Source organism: Ambystoma mexicanum, chromosome 7q (assembly GCF_040938575.1).
Source record: "Ambystoma mexicanum isolate Mex_15411 chromosome 7q, UKY_AmexF1_1, whole genome shotgun sequence".
NCBI lineage: Eukaryota > Metazoa > Chordata > Amphibia > Caudata > Ambystomatidae > Ambystoma > Ambystoma mexicanum.
The window spans coordinates 1,012,493,512-1,012,508,659 of NC_090941.1; the positions used below are offsets into that span (position 1 = coordinate 1,012,493,512).

The following is a 15,148-nucleotide window of genomic DNA, read 5'->3' on the forward strand; positions in this document are numbered from 1 at the left end:
CCTACATCCTGCAGCACGTGCACTTTCCCTGCTTCCCTTGCCTAGAAACACTGCAGTGGGACAAGGTGTTCCCCAAAAGAGCACATCGCCTTCAATCCCCCCTCCTTATCTCCCTGAACCCTGTCACTGAATCCCTATGTCTATCAGGATTACTGTATAATGATTAATTCACCACCACCCTTCCTTTGAGTTTACCTGCTATTGCCATTTATCTATTGTTATGTGTGTATCATATCAGTAAACTACTATATTTGTCTCCTAGTCTCAAATTATAAATCTGCTATAATCTATAACTTATACTTTCTGATACGTTCCTGATACTTTCATTACAAATTAATTGTCCTTTTTATGCATAGGTACAGTCGTAAGCCTTTAGAATTTCTCAAAAGTGGCTCTGCATGACCTTGGTAGAAGTTAAGTCTGTGAAAGTAAGCATGCATAACATTTATTCACATCATATTAATTTACTGTTTCCTGCACATAGAGCCTCATCAAGACACTTTCAAATGGGGAATACAGCTCCTACCAGTGCTCTATGCTCAGCCTTTTGTGCACGTTTTTGTGGCAAGGCAGCTAAGTGCTTAAGCTGTTAAGTGCTTGACTCCTGAATGCCACCTTTACAGTCCCCGTAGAATTCTTTTTCTACACAAAAAGTTGTTCAAGGCCATCATGTCATACATACTAAATGCCTTAATACACCCTGTGCACGTTCATAGTTTGTTATTTGCAAAAATATATTTCTTTATTCATGTAGTAACAAGTTAAAAATAGGTACTATGTACATCTTTCACAGACAACATTTTAGACAATTCAATATATTTACTGTGACACCACTCTGTACAATGTTCCCCTTTTCAGACACAAAACAAAACCATTGTTCTCAACCTCCAAAAACTCAGGCTCTTTATATAGTTCCGAAAGTGCACAAAAATATGAGACTACCTCTGGGGAGATCTCTTCTGACTGCTATTGACTTCATTTTAGAGCCCTTGTCGGTGTACATGGAATTGTTTCTGAAATCTTTTGTGGGAGAGATGACCTCCGACGTAAAAGACTCCACTAATATGATTAACATCCCGACTGCTATACCGAGTGGAGCAATTGATATCTTGATCACTTTAGAGGTTGGGTCTTTACATACCTTGATTGTTTAGAAATTCTGGAAAAGATTTTAGATACACAGCGTGATCCGCAAAATGCGCTGAGTGCATTCATTGTAGAGTGCGCCAGACTGGCCATGACGGTAAACGTTTTACTATACAAGACACAACTGTACAAGCAGAAGAAAGAGGTCAGTATGGGGGCTACTTTAGCTCCATATGTGGCCGACCTTTATATAGCATACTTTGAGATGATATATATTTTTCCATCTACAACCCTTATAGTCAATATATAGCTTCATGGAAGCACTGCATAGATGACGTGTTCTGTATATGGATCAGGAGTGAGACTGATCTAAAACACTTTTTTGAAAGGCTCTACAAATGTGATATGGACCTAAGTTCACAATGGAGACCAACCGGCACTGTGCGAGTTTCCTGGATCTTACAATATATAAGAACATGGATGGATATGTGACCTCCCTTTACAGGAAACCTACGGACCGGAATGGCCTACTGCACATCCCAAGTTTCCATCCGGGAGGTCTAAAGCTTAATCTGCCCTGCAGTCAATTCCTCAGAATTCGTAGACACTGTACTGAGAAGAGAGATTTTATGACACATGCTGAGCACCTCAAAAAGAGATTCCTGGATAGGGGATATTCTACCAAAGTGGTGAAGAGTAATATGAAAAGAGCTGCAAACACAGATAGGGATACAGCGCTCACAAAACAGAAGAAAGAAGCGCAAGAAAGACTGCTATGTGTCACTACATTTAGCCCCGTTTGTAGCTAAACAAACGGATCATACAGAAAAACTGGCACTTGGTGAAACAACCAGGAACACTAAATAAAACACTGTTATGTGCATTCAAGAAGAGTGCAAATCTTAGGCACAAATTGGTCCAAACATACAAATACCCTGGGACAGTACAAGAATTTTACTGCTGTGTGGTTTGCCCCCAGTAGTGGGACACCATAATGTGGAGGGTGTATAGCTTGTAACTTCATGAATACCAAGATGATGTTTGAACATGGGACATTTAAATGGTAACTGAGGACCCACAAAAATTATAAAAGTAAATTTGGAATTTACATTGTGGAGTGCCCTTGTGAGTTATTATATGTTGGCAAACCAATCCGCCAGATGAGACAGCGTATCTCCGAACATCGTTCATGTGAAGCCCCTAGTAGATCCCTACAAACGAATGAGACACATGGGCCAAGATATATCTTGGTTTGTGATTCAGATGCTTAAACCACACCCACGTGGTGTGGGATCTGGCCATCCAATTGTATAGAACAATGCTGGATCTACAGATTAGACACAGTGAAACATGGCCTAAACTAGTCAGTTGAGTGGAATAACTTAGTATTTCGCGATTAAAACATATAATGACTCTTTACAAGGACACAAATTGTCTGAAATGTGCTGTAAAAACAAGGGATGATCACTACCAAAAATGTCTGTACCGACTATGCTGAGAAAACACTGTAGATCTTGTTATGGTAGGATCCATTGTAACAAGAGTTGCTGAATAATACGAGCATATTACCAAATATATGACCACATACTTGTAAGAATACATGTTGTATTACTAGAGTATACAAAATATTTTTGTAAAAACTTTTTTGCAAATGTGCCTAGGGGCTAGATGCAGATCATTGGCAGTCTTTTATACACATATGTGGTCTGTAATATGCATCATCTATGCATTCCTATGTCTGTGAAAATAGGTTTTCTAAAAGATAGTAGACTTCGTTAATAGCCCATTTGGTAGCAATTGCTACTCATGAGTGTATATGTCTGTGAAAATTGTTCTTCGACAATGTTTTAGATTTAATTGATGGCCAACAGGACAAAGGTTAACATTAGTATAACAGTGACACTAGGCTAAATCAAGTTTGTTCCATTAAAACATGTTTGTGCATTTGTAGAATCTGTCATCCCTTGTCTATCGAGTGCTAAATATCGGTTACTTAGCAACCTTGATCAACACCAACGCAAGGTCCCGGCATTCTGCAGAGTAATCCCAGAGGAGGACAGCACTTTTTCCTGCATGGGTGAGTGTTCTATCTACACTATAATACCAATTATGCCCTTGTAGTGAAGCCATCGCATAGCTATTAAATGAGGGACATGCACGCAATGGTACCGCGAGTAACATAGGGTGCAGCACAGAACTACATATGTGTGTGTTTTATCATTCAGAATATGCTCGGCGGCTTTAATTTTTTTATTACACATTAATGGATGTGGGCGCACTATGGCCTATATAGATACCAAAGGGCTCGGCTCCGTGCTGCGGGCGGCCAGACTCGCTGAGCACAGATTACTTTTGATTTCTTAACTACGGAGCTCAGAAGTTATCCCAAATTCCTGGAAATGGTTGGGATTGTTTTCTAAAATAATAATTGAATAACAGATGGGCACCATGCATTATGCCTGCATGGGGGCCATTATTCCTGGCATAGGGCGCATTATGCCTCCACGGGGGGCACTATTCCTGGCATAGGGCGCATGGGCTGTATTGCACACACTACTGGTGGTGGGAAAATAAACACCACTAAAATGGGTATGGTACAGAACACTGACAAGTCTTCCAACACAGATCCAACTGGCATGGTAGGATTCACTCCACCCCTTTGTAGGAGCATTCTACGACGTCTTGTTTGGAGAATATAGAGGCTTTGCCCAGTGATAATATCCTTTAACATGTATGTAAGAGATATCCCACTTATTGGGCATACTAGTTACCTACCACAGTAGAGATATACTCATTGTATGCTTTATATTCATTCACAGATACTGGCACACTTGGCACAACGCTGTAGTGAAGGAGTGGGATATTCAAGACCCTTGCAGTGGCTTTGCTACTACCCATAAGGTAGTCAGCAGAGAAGTATATAATTTGACAAATTAAATAACTCCAGGCACAATAAGACGTCCAACTTTTAATTATATATCATACCTCCTCATTTTTAATATTTACATACAAAATGTTCCTCTTTATTTGTAGACATAGAAACACGTTTGGTGGGGATATAAAACAGACTACGACCCTGATGAAGGCTGCAATTAATACAAGTTACAAGTCATTCTCCAGAGATGGGCGAAACACACTGTTGACTTTTTTAAGAAGTAACCATGACACTGCAAACAAAGGGCAATGTCACACTAAAACGAACAATGTACACGTTTTTGTAGAAGTTCCTGAATTGGTCAGGGGCTCTGTTACATCATACAGATACATGTTGGTTCCAGGTTTTGTTGGGATCTTATGTTGAGAACAATGGTTTTATTTTGTGTCTGAAAAGATGAACATTGTACAGAGTGGTGTCACAGTAAATATACTGAATTGTCTTAAATGTTATCTGTGAAAGATGTACATAGCATCTATTTCTAACTTGTTACTAGATGAATAAAGAACTATATTTTTGCAAATTACAAACTATGAGTGTTCAGAGAGTGAATTAGGAAACTCAGTATGTATGACATGATGGCCTTGGACAAAATTGTGCATAGAAGTTGATGATATCCTGGAAGATTAAGGCCTAACAGGTAACCTGAGTTTATAAGTACCCATAGATTTCTTGACACAGATGCCCACTGTCACTACCTTTTCAAGAGTATAACAATAAATATGTGCCAATAGCGATGACAATGTATTCACTCACTTTCAATAGGTTTTCAAATAAACAAACAAATGCATAAAATTAGCAATTTTCGATACAAAATGAATGTTAGAAGTATCGTCTCTTTTAATATTGCATGTACTCTACGATCACCAGTCAATGCATGCTGATTCAGTTACCCCTGCTTTGGGGGAACAATAATGTTTAATCAGATAAGTTACTTTCCATTTCTCAAATCACCATGTAGAATTTAGACAATGGGATCGGCCAAAGTCACATACCAAAACAAACACAATGGGCCTCATTACGATTCAGGCGTTAAGGGGTTAACGGCGCCGTAAACGGCGCCAACCCTTAACACCTGATTCCGAGGTCCCTTTGCGCCATGGTGAGTTTAACGCCTGCTTTTTGCAGGCGTTAAAATCCATGGCGCTAAGGGACCATGGTGCTAATTACGCCACCGTAATTTACGGTGGCGTAATTAGCGCCTTCCCCACTCCCATTATGCCCTATGGGGCAAAAATGGGAATGGGGAAGGGTAAAATGGGAAATGGGGATTTACCGCCCCACTCACCTTGGAATGGGGCGGTAAATCCACCATCCACCATAAATATCTTTATGTATTTGATCCCAGCTATTCCCTCACACATTGGCTGCAGGATTTGAGGGACATCAGGCTTATTTACGAATATGACGGTAGCAGGATAAAATGGCGGCAATGCAATTACCGCCATTGTTACCACCCCATCATAATTCAAGATTGCAGAAACATCGGATGAAATACCTCCAAGACTTAGCTAGAGGCGAGGGTCAACCCCTAAAAATAAAAGTGGAGGGACTCATTATCATATGCGATGGGATGTGACATCACCAAAAATTAGCATATCAAGGTGAAATATGCACATTTCATTCAATTGGCTTTGGGTAATCATACAAATTGCACATTGGGCGTTTGCCTTTCATAAAATCAACATACCCAAAAAACACAAGAGAGGATATGTTATTCGAATGGAGTTTGAAAATATTTGAAAAGTGTGCACGTTTTGAACCCCAAGAATCAGTGCCAATGTTTTCTCGGGAGAGTACAGTCCCGGAATGTGACATTTCACCTTTAGTTGTTTGCTATTTTTCACCAAGTTATATGGTGTAGTGGTGAAGGGCTTGACCTGGGAACCACGGTTCGAAACACATCCCCTGGTCGTCCTTAAAATCAAAATAAAAAAAAAAAAGTCAAAGGGTCTTGTTGTACACGTGGCTTCTAAAATAACCTGGGGGACGGCGTCCGCCCTCTGAAAAAAGTGGGGGATGCCGTCCATCCGTGCATACCCTGACCTTGAGCCCTGGCTGGAGGCATTTCCTTCAGACAAATGGAGGAATCATTGCAAGGGAATTACCACTAGCGGTAATTCCTCCATTCCTCAACTCCATAATGTGGAGAATAACCACAAGGTATAATCGTGTGGTTTTACTGCAATTAGAAGTTGTGGTAATGGTAAACGAGTTTGGCACAAGTAGTTGTACTAACTCCACCAAAATCGTCAGGATGCCCATTCGATGCACAGGATCAATCGTTAAGCTCCACTCTACTTTTTGTAGCGGTGTAGGATTTTAAAAACTAATTCAAGATCAAATCTGGTTTGGAAGATGGCTTAAGATGTGAAGTGCTTTGACATCAAATAAACTGGCTAGTAATCTAGCAAGAAGCGACCTTCATATGTTGGTTGGTATAAAACACTATCAGTATATGTTACTCCTAACAATGTGAGGTAGTTTGCATGAAGCAGAGCAAACAAATGGGACTGATCTTTGCCTCGAGGTTAGGACCAGTTCCAATTGAATAACATGAAGCAATGAGGATTGCTTGACAGTCAATAGTCTCCTCCGTGCCCACCTGTTCACTATGTTGCAGATTGTATTCTCTGCTACGCTCCAAACCTCAGCAACACAGACGATACTTCGAGCAATCGTGGCCTTCTACATTTTGATTATTGGCAAGAGTGAAGATGCTCCTGAAGAATGAAGGCACTTCTTCTGAGACAAGCTTCCATTTTCCTCTTTATGCTCTTTTGTCCATTCTCTACTTACTGAAGCTTGTCAAAAACAATCCACAAATTAAAATGATGTTTCCATGTCTTTACCACTACCTTCACTTGTGTCTTTTTCTATTGATTCTATTAAAGTTCTTTAAACAATGGTGGAAAGGAGCATTAATGATGCGCGGAATGTCGTCAGGGCCTTGTCCACCAAGACACTACTATTGGCATGTGCTAGTGTAATCAGAGTGTGATAAAAGATGCAGTTGACCGACAGATACAAATTATTTCATGAAGGGGTCTAAATGCATCCCTGTTTTAGCACCCCATCAGCCTGGAACAAATGAGAGCATTCACCAGTCAGACCCAGTAGAACCCCAACATTAATCCAGAAATCTGTATATAAAGCAACAGGAAGCCTAAGTAGCCAATGTGTGACACCCCATCCCCCCCTTGTGAAAGATTCTGTCATAATAAGCGCCTATTGTCAAAATGACACTATCATCCCAATACATCCCAACTCGCCAATTCAGATCAGCAAATTGCAACTACCTCAAAGTTCCTAAGTTCAATCGCAAGTCTGTCGGGGGATCTATTTTCCCCTGCCACAGCGGTTAAGCTTTGGAACAACCTCCCCATCGCACTCAGGAAAGAACCGTCCTACGGGACATTCAGAAAAAACTTGAAAACTTGGCTCTTTAACTAAGTCGACCTTTGCACCTGCCTGGAAATGAACACACCTCTTGTGTGACTCCTCTTGCCATTTTTTTTCCGGTACTACGTCTACTGTCAATGTAACTAGCGCCTAGATATATACGAGTTCAGCGCGCTGCAACAAAGGCATAAATAAATAAATAAATAAATATCATTGGATGTAGAGAAACGAACAACACAGTGAAAAAGCCTAACTATTTTTCATGGTTTCTTTTTGAGACATATGCTTAATCAGATACCCCAGTTTAGGAAAGAGCCTTTTCTTAAATTCTCATTGCGTCCAGTGTATCGGCATCTTTCGCTCGCTCATAGTTGCGGCTCTTTATGGAAAGTTCAGCTACGGCTTTACTGCCCAAGGAAATCAACCTGCTATTCTATGGCGCATTACGCACTCGGTTCTTATGGGTGAGGATTAGAAGACTGCCCTAGAAATTAGGCCCAGCTCACAAGCTTTAGTGAAAATTGTGGATCCAAGATCAGTCCATCATTCAGGACTTGCTTTCAATACAACTGTTGCTAAGCCCTACAACTTCACAGCAGTTATTTCGGAATTAAGGGTTTAATGTAGTCATACAATCTTTGAACTAGTCCTGGGTGGATTCAAAGACTGCATGACTCCAATCATCCTGTTTTATGAAGCACATGGACGAGGATATCTTTCCTACCCAGATTCATTCCCCTGGCTCACCCTTACGTTTTATTTTCTAGGCATTGTTTTCAAATGTATCCTTGGACTCGCCCCCACCCACCTCTGTGTCTTTTCTATTACCCTCTTGGCTGCTAGACTGGTTGTCCTTTCTCTGCTCTTTTGTCCCCTAGGCTTTCTACTTTTCGCCTTCCTCTTAAAACGTCTTCCCACTTCTTCCTGAATGAAATCTGTTCTTCATGTTTGATGAATTTCCTATTTAATTCTGTAGTGGGCTTTGGCGAAAGTGCTCTATAAATCATGAATAAATATACATGATGTCTAGTTGGTCTAGTGTGCCTATCCTAGCCAGGCTTCTCTGGAAATGTTTGGAGTCATTTCTTTATGCCAGTAAGTACAGGAAGTAACGTGTTTTAGAGTCGTAAGCACACTTGATCTCATCTTTATAGCCTCGCTTTTTCGTCCCAATTGAGACCTTTCATAGGCATAGATAAGCCACTATCAGAACTTCGAGATAAGCTTTCTTCATTTTCCCCGCTAGCAAATTAAACCATCCCTTGTCAGGCGGGATATCCCATCTAGCCAAACAACTGACCGTTCTTATCAGTTAGGACCATTCTCATAAGTAAGGGAGATCCTTACACCAAAGGAAGCTTATGTTTACTAAAGTTGGTCAAGGCCAGAGCCAATCCTTGTTCATACAAATCAGATCCTTATTTAGTCCTCCTTACATAATCCGTGTGGATAGCTCCTATTTCCCCACCCACACCCAGATTTGGTGGTCACTGCCTTCACAAATGCTTCATTTTAATGCCCAGGAGGTTCCCTTATAGGTCTATATAAAGAATGTACTACCTATGCAGAACAATTCTAAGATGCTAAATTACTAGTCCTACCCATTCCTATAGTTTATTAATCAACCGTTGGCTCTTCAGATGATTTGCACTACAATTCCAGTGATCTCTCGCCATTGAATATGCTGGCTGGGGTTAATGGAAGTTTATTTATTTATTGTTCATTTGTAAGGCGCTTATACATCAAGTAAATTGTGTTTCAAAGAGCCTTCAGGGCAGCAGGGAGGGAAGATGGGAACGAGAGGCAAATGTAATAATAATGAAGAGAAAGAAAGAGGCGGTCCTACTAGGCCTTGTGAGCATTCAGAACGTGCAAGCGCAGAGAGAGAGAAGAGACGAGGAAGAGGGGGACGTGCTAGGAGTTCCACTGAGGAAGTGCTAGAGAGTAGGTTGCAAGTAGCTGTTAAGTGCCTGGCAAGGATCACTTGGTGAGAGTTATCAACTGCCAATAGTAAGTGCAAGCCTGTTAGACAACACAGGCCAGTGGGCACCCAATGGCAAGTGTTGGGGGGTGGTGGAGGTTGAAGGCGATTGGGGTGGGCGAAGGCCAGGACCCAGCAGATACATAAGGGCCGTGGTCACCAATCCTGTAACTGTGGGGTTCAGCAAGGGAGGGAGAGGAGGAGGGAGAAGTTGAAAATGAAGGTCTAGATGAGCTTCTGGAATTTGAGGAGATCTGGCTCAAGATGGAGAGGAAGGAGGAGGCTATTCCTGAAGAGGGAGCCTGCTAAGGAAAGAGATTGGCCGCCAGCTCACTGTTTAGAGAAGCACTTGACACACGTAGAATTGGTGCTGGAAGAGCGTAAAGATCTGGAGCGAGAGTATTTGGTGAGGTCCCCGGCCCCAGATGGCCTTGCAGAGGGATTTGAATTTGAACTTTGCAGCAACTGGGAGCCATTGGAGAGATTTTAGGGCTGGAGAGATGTGGTCCCTGGGCATGAGGCCAGGGATAAGACTTGCAGCCCAATTCTGGATAAACTGGAGGGGACGGAGAGAAGAAGAGGGTAGATTAAAGAAGAGACTGTTGCAATGCTCGAGTCTAGAGAGTACCAGAGTTCTAGAGACATTGAGCTTCTGGGGGAAAGGGAGGAAAGGAATGATTCCTTTGAGGAGGTGGAGTTGAAAGGGGGCCTTCTTGGTGTAGTCCAAAAGACCTGGAAAGCCAAAGGTTACAGATCACTGTTGCATGGGAAAGAGCAACTCCCTCTCAATAGTAAAAAATGTGTTAGAACTCTTAGATCCTCCATTAAATATTCTCAAACACTATGGGCTGCATTACAAGTTTGGCTGTATTCTGGTGGTAAATTTGCAGGAATACTGCCAAACGGGTTTACTGTTATCGCCATTTGGTCCGGCGGAATTACTGCCGGATCACAAGTGGTGGTTTGGAGGTTTTAGTCCCCATTTATGGAGTCCACAGGACTCCATGGGGATTTCAGCGGCATTAACTCCAGCGGTAATTCTGCCGGTGGTCTGCTGATTTTGCCTTTTTTTGCAGTAAGGTGGTGGAATTACCTCCAGCATTTTGCTGGATGTTCTTTCTCCACCTTCCCATCAAATCTATAGTACGGCGGTGCAGTAATAAAGCCATGAAGGAGTTACCTCTGTTTTACTGCCATTCTTTACAGTTGGCTGCCATTTTTTACTGCACTGCTGTGCTTCTCATGATGCCCTATATTTGCAGGAAAGCGCATATTGAAGGCACAAATAATCAAAAGTGAATGCAATCCAGACAGGCAGGTCGAGTTTTTCAGAGGTACGTGTGTGAAAATAAGGGTGTGGCCCTTGATATGGCTGAAGGGTATCACAAAACCACCCAGCACGCCTCCACAAAGTGGCAATCCCATGAAACTTTTCATAAAGAAGAAACAAGCAAAACTCTAAGATATCCACTAAAGAAGACATAATTTGTGTGTGCTTGTGTACGGCATCCCCTTAAACGGAAGGGGCTGGCGATGACTACATGCAAGAATCGTCATGCAAGAACTCCGTTAAATTATTACGCTTGATGGTCGTGGACATTGGGAAGATATGCCACACGATTGGCACGGTGTGCAATATAAATCAACATACCATAACATAACATAACATGGCAACGGGTACTTACAGTGCTGATATCCGCTAGCGTGATGGATTTCTTCTTGTCCACAACCTGCCCAAGATGGCCGAATGTCAGCTGCAAGGAAACAGAAAATCAGAGAAGCTGAAATGAAAGCCAGCTGTCCCCATCTTTGCCCAAAGAAATACCGACATTGCTGGAGAAATCTTCATCAATCAGGATGGAAAGTTTGAGACACCCCTTGAAATCCCTCTGGCATCTTTGTGGGTTGATAGAGGCACCTGTGCTTCTCCAGATGTTTTGGTCTATGACACCTATGACCCCTCACCATAGACTAGTGGTCTTCAACCTCCAGGGGCTTGCCTCTCTCGGGGTGCCCAAAGGATGTGTGGTGGGTGGGTTGTGCGAGGCTCTTTAAAAAGGGATTACGGTGAAAAGTGAAGAAAAAAGATTGTCTTGGGAGGATAGCTAAGGGGGCAAGGCACTCATCTTGGAAGCAAGAGGACCCAGAGCAACACAGGTATGATCCCTGGTCCGCGCTTAAAAACATCTGGGTATTAACCGCATTATAAATAAACAATTATAATTATATATATCGGAAAGTGAAAATATTGGTGGGAAAGATTCTAGCCCATCCACATTTTGCCTAAAGGGATGCATTCCAAGTTGCAAGCAAGATGCTGCACGTGCATTTACAGGTGTGCCAGCCAAACGCATTTTGCACATGCGCATTTGGGCAAGTCATCTACTTCCCGCATGAAACGCATAGTCACGTGTACTCTGGGAAGACAAAGCCTACAGGCTCTGTCTTCCCCTGTCATATTCAGCTGGAATGTGACAGCCATGGGTACATCAAAGCATCTCAAGAAGGGGGAAGGCCAACCTTCCTCCAGCCATGGGCAGCCTCATTTGAAATATCAAGTGATCCATGGATCTGCTTTCCCTTTGTCTAATCTGGCTGGTGGCAGTGCATACTAATGAGAGGTAATTGAGGCAAGCCTGCTGAGGGGGCTTGGTTGCCAGACAGACAAAAGGAAGGCGGAGCGTATACCCCTTTGGTATGCAATGTGTCAACTTGAAGCTAATTCCTACTCCTCTGTATGAAAGGCAGTGAAATGCATGTCAGGGTCCACCATTTACCGTAGGCAAAACCCTGTAGAGATGACCCCTTTCAGAGGGGAGAAGTATGTGATTTGGGGGAGACAAGAAGTCTACTCCCAGCACAAACTTCAAGGGAGACCTGCACTTTGATCTACAACAGACAGGAAGATGGGTGGGACCTAGGTATATGTTGTCACCCCTTGTGTCATGCCACAGCCTCTTAAGGCACCTTCCTATGGCTTAAATGTTCAACCTACATGTGTCAATCAACAAAGAAGTCATTATGCTTTTAGAACGGCAGTCAAACAGTTCTATACAAAGTGGAGGCTTTTTGATGCACTTCCTGGAAAGCGGCGCTTTCAGCAAAGGTGCCGTTAAAACTTCACGTGATACCTACAAGTCACGTATTTTGCGTCTCATAGGTTGACGTTAACGTATTTAGGGGCGCGTTGAGATCAGAGCGCTGCTTCTGATTAACATCTGAAGCTGCAGTGATCGTGGATGCCTCTTGTTACACAATACCGACGTTCTAAGTGGACAGCGATTCCTTCTCCTCCTTTCCTTCCAGATGCTGTTCAATCACACAGAGTATTCCTAGAGACCGGCTAACATTCTGCTACCTGCTGTGCTCTGCCCATACGCAGAACGCAAGTCGTTGTTCCTTCAGTATTAACACTCGCCAGAACCCAGTGGAATTAGGAATTCCATTCTTCCAACACTTAACGTGTAAGGCGCCACTTGCTACGGCTTCACTGCAGTTCCTCCACCATTAGAGGGAAACCTGCCATACGTCGGAACACTCACAGGGCATTGGACTATTAAGTGTTGAGTGAGGACTTTTCATTTGGATTCCAGTGTGAACTCTTTGTATACTTTTGTGCATCGAACTTGTGGACACTTTCCTGGGTGCACCAACCCGGCTCTAGTTCGACCCTCGTTCCGTGCGGGATTAGATTTCCTACTAACCTTCTTTTTCCTGGTCATTGTTTGCCATTTGCGGATTTATTGATAACCTACACTGGACTCATCTTCCACGTTCAAGACTCTCCAAAAGGTTAGTATATTTAGATATAGGTGCTATAGGATACCATTAAGTAAGACAGATATTGAATGTTTTTTATTTTTTCCTTTACACAGCCTGGCGAGTGTATTCATTTTGTGCCCTTTCCATTGATTCCTCGTTCTGGCCGTGTATATCTATCAGTCAGAGGGTGTCATCAATTGAAAGGTTCTTAACCCTGTTATTCTATCTCCATCGCCTTCTCATTGAATTTGCAGATAGGAAGGGATTACCCCCACAAGCTCCTAATCGCAGACAACCTGTATCCTTTGTATGGTCACCATTAACTTGTATCTTTTTTATGGTCTTGTTGAGTGTTTGCCTGCACCTGATTTAGTGTTCAACCATGACACCTTGTCTGTCCTGTTCCCGAGCACTCTGGTACTGACCTCATGCATAACAGAAGATTATTGGTGGTGATCCAGGATTGGATCATTAAGATAGGCTTACCAATCACTGGGGCCCATTTGGCTTTAAATGAGGGCTGAACCTCTCACTTAGCAGATCATCCACCGACTTTGAAAGGAGTAAGAAGGACTCATTTGGATCCTGGCTGAAGGTAAAGTCTACCTTACATCTTCCGCCAGTGAAGAAAGGCCAGGATTTTCAAGAGAGAAGCAGAATCCCTCCACTAAATGACTCCCAGGGAACAGAGGGAAATACCAGACTCAGAGGACCCGCCGAGCAGCTCCAGAACCGATACCCAGCCAGGACACAGCGTACCCTGCTAGATTCTGCCAGCAAGCTTCCTAGGTGGGAAGTGCCAGAGAGTTTCTGGACAAAGGACAAGGCCGTTGCCTGCAAACACTCTCCTGAGCTTTTGGCCGTTTGCCTTGAAAGGACGACACAAGCCTTGCGAAGAATCGAGGAGTAGTACCAAACAAGCATCATCCCGCATCCATCTTTTAAGGACATTTTCGAGACAGTCGAGTTCGCGAACTGCTTCCTGCTGCACCGCTGACTGTTGTCACGCAGCAGTCACCAGAGCGGTCCGAGACGCCTCAACCAGCATTCCAGATCTGCCAACAGCACAGAATGATTCTTGGCCCGAGCCGCTGCGCCAGTCAGCCTGCAGATGTCCGTTCAGCTTCACTTGCCAAACTGCCTGCAGCCTGATTCCCGCAGCTGTCTCCCGCCACTAATTCCGTCTCAAGGGCTGCAAAGCACCGTCGAACTGCCTCGACGCTGTCGAACACCAAGAACTTTTTCAGCACCAGGTACATTTTGGTTCTGCCCCCCTGGTAATTCTCCAAAGGCCCCTAGTGACAGATACAACCCTTTGGCCCCTTGGTGCAGAAACCAAATAATCTTGAACTGTAAAACTGATTACTGTACCAACTACTAAAACATGTTCGTACCCACCCCCTACTAATTGATCTTCAATCTTGAGATACTTAGAATGAAGTAAAACCGAGTTTAATGCAGCAATATTGGCGTGTTGGCTAAGCCTTATCTATGGTAACACAGATGAATAAAGTGAACCATAGTTGTATCGCTCGTGTATGTTAATGACTACCATTTACATATGCAATAATCCTATATTGTTGCCCATTCACAATGTTCAGGTGTACATGCGACATTTAAATAATGTTACATATCATTGTATGAATACATATTGAATTTGCAGGGGTATTGTATTGCAAGAACCTGTTTCAAAGGTTGCTCACAACCAAATCAAAGACTTGTATAGAGGTAAAAAGCCCCAGAAAACGTAGGTATGTCTGAACACAGTTATTTTTTTTAATTCAAATGAATATACATCGCATCACCCGACAAGTAAACAATTTTATCAAAATGATGAAAGAATTGTGGGATGAATGAATGTCCATGGACGCAGACAGGGGTTGGGCCCCTGTGCAGGTCTGTGCTTTCAAGCAAGACCCTTTAATATGGGCAAAGGACATCAGAAGGTTCTTTGGAGTAAAATCTTAATTGTCTGAGATTTT

General features: G+C 42.8%; 1 protein-coding gene across 3 annotated transcripts in view; it reads right to left on the reverse strand.

Annotated features, from left to right (window-relative positions):
* PDE2A (phosphodiesterase 2A) overlaps positions 1-15,148 on the reverse strand; it is a 2,546,881-nt gene that overhangs the window by 281,141 nt on the left and 2,250,592 nt on the right. For all 3 annotated transcript variants that reach the window (XM_069640246.1, XM_069640248.1, XM_069640247.1), the window contains one exon: positions 11,090-11,158. In XM_069640246.1, coding sequence (XP_069496347.1) covers positions 11,090-11,158 — 69 coding nt within the window. The remainder of the gene's footprint in view (positions 1-11,089; positions 11,159-15,148) is intronic.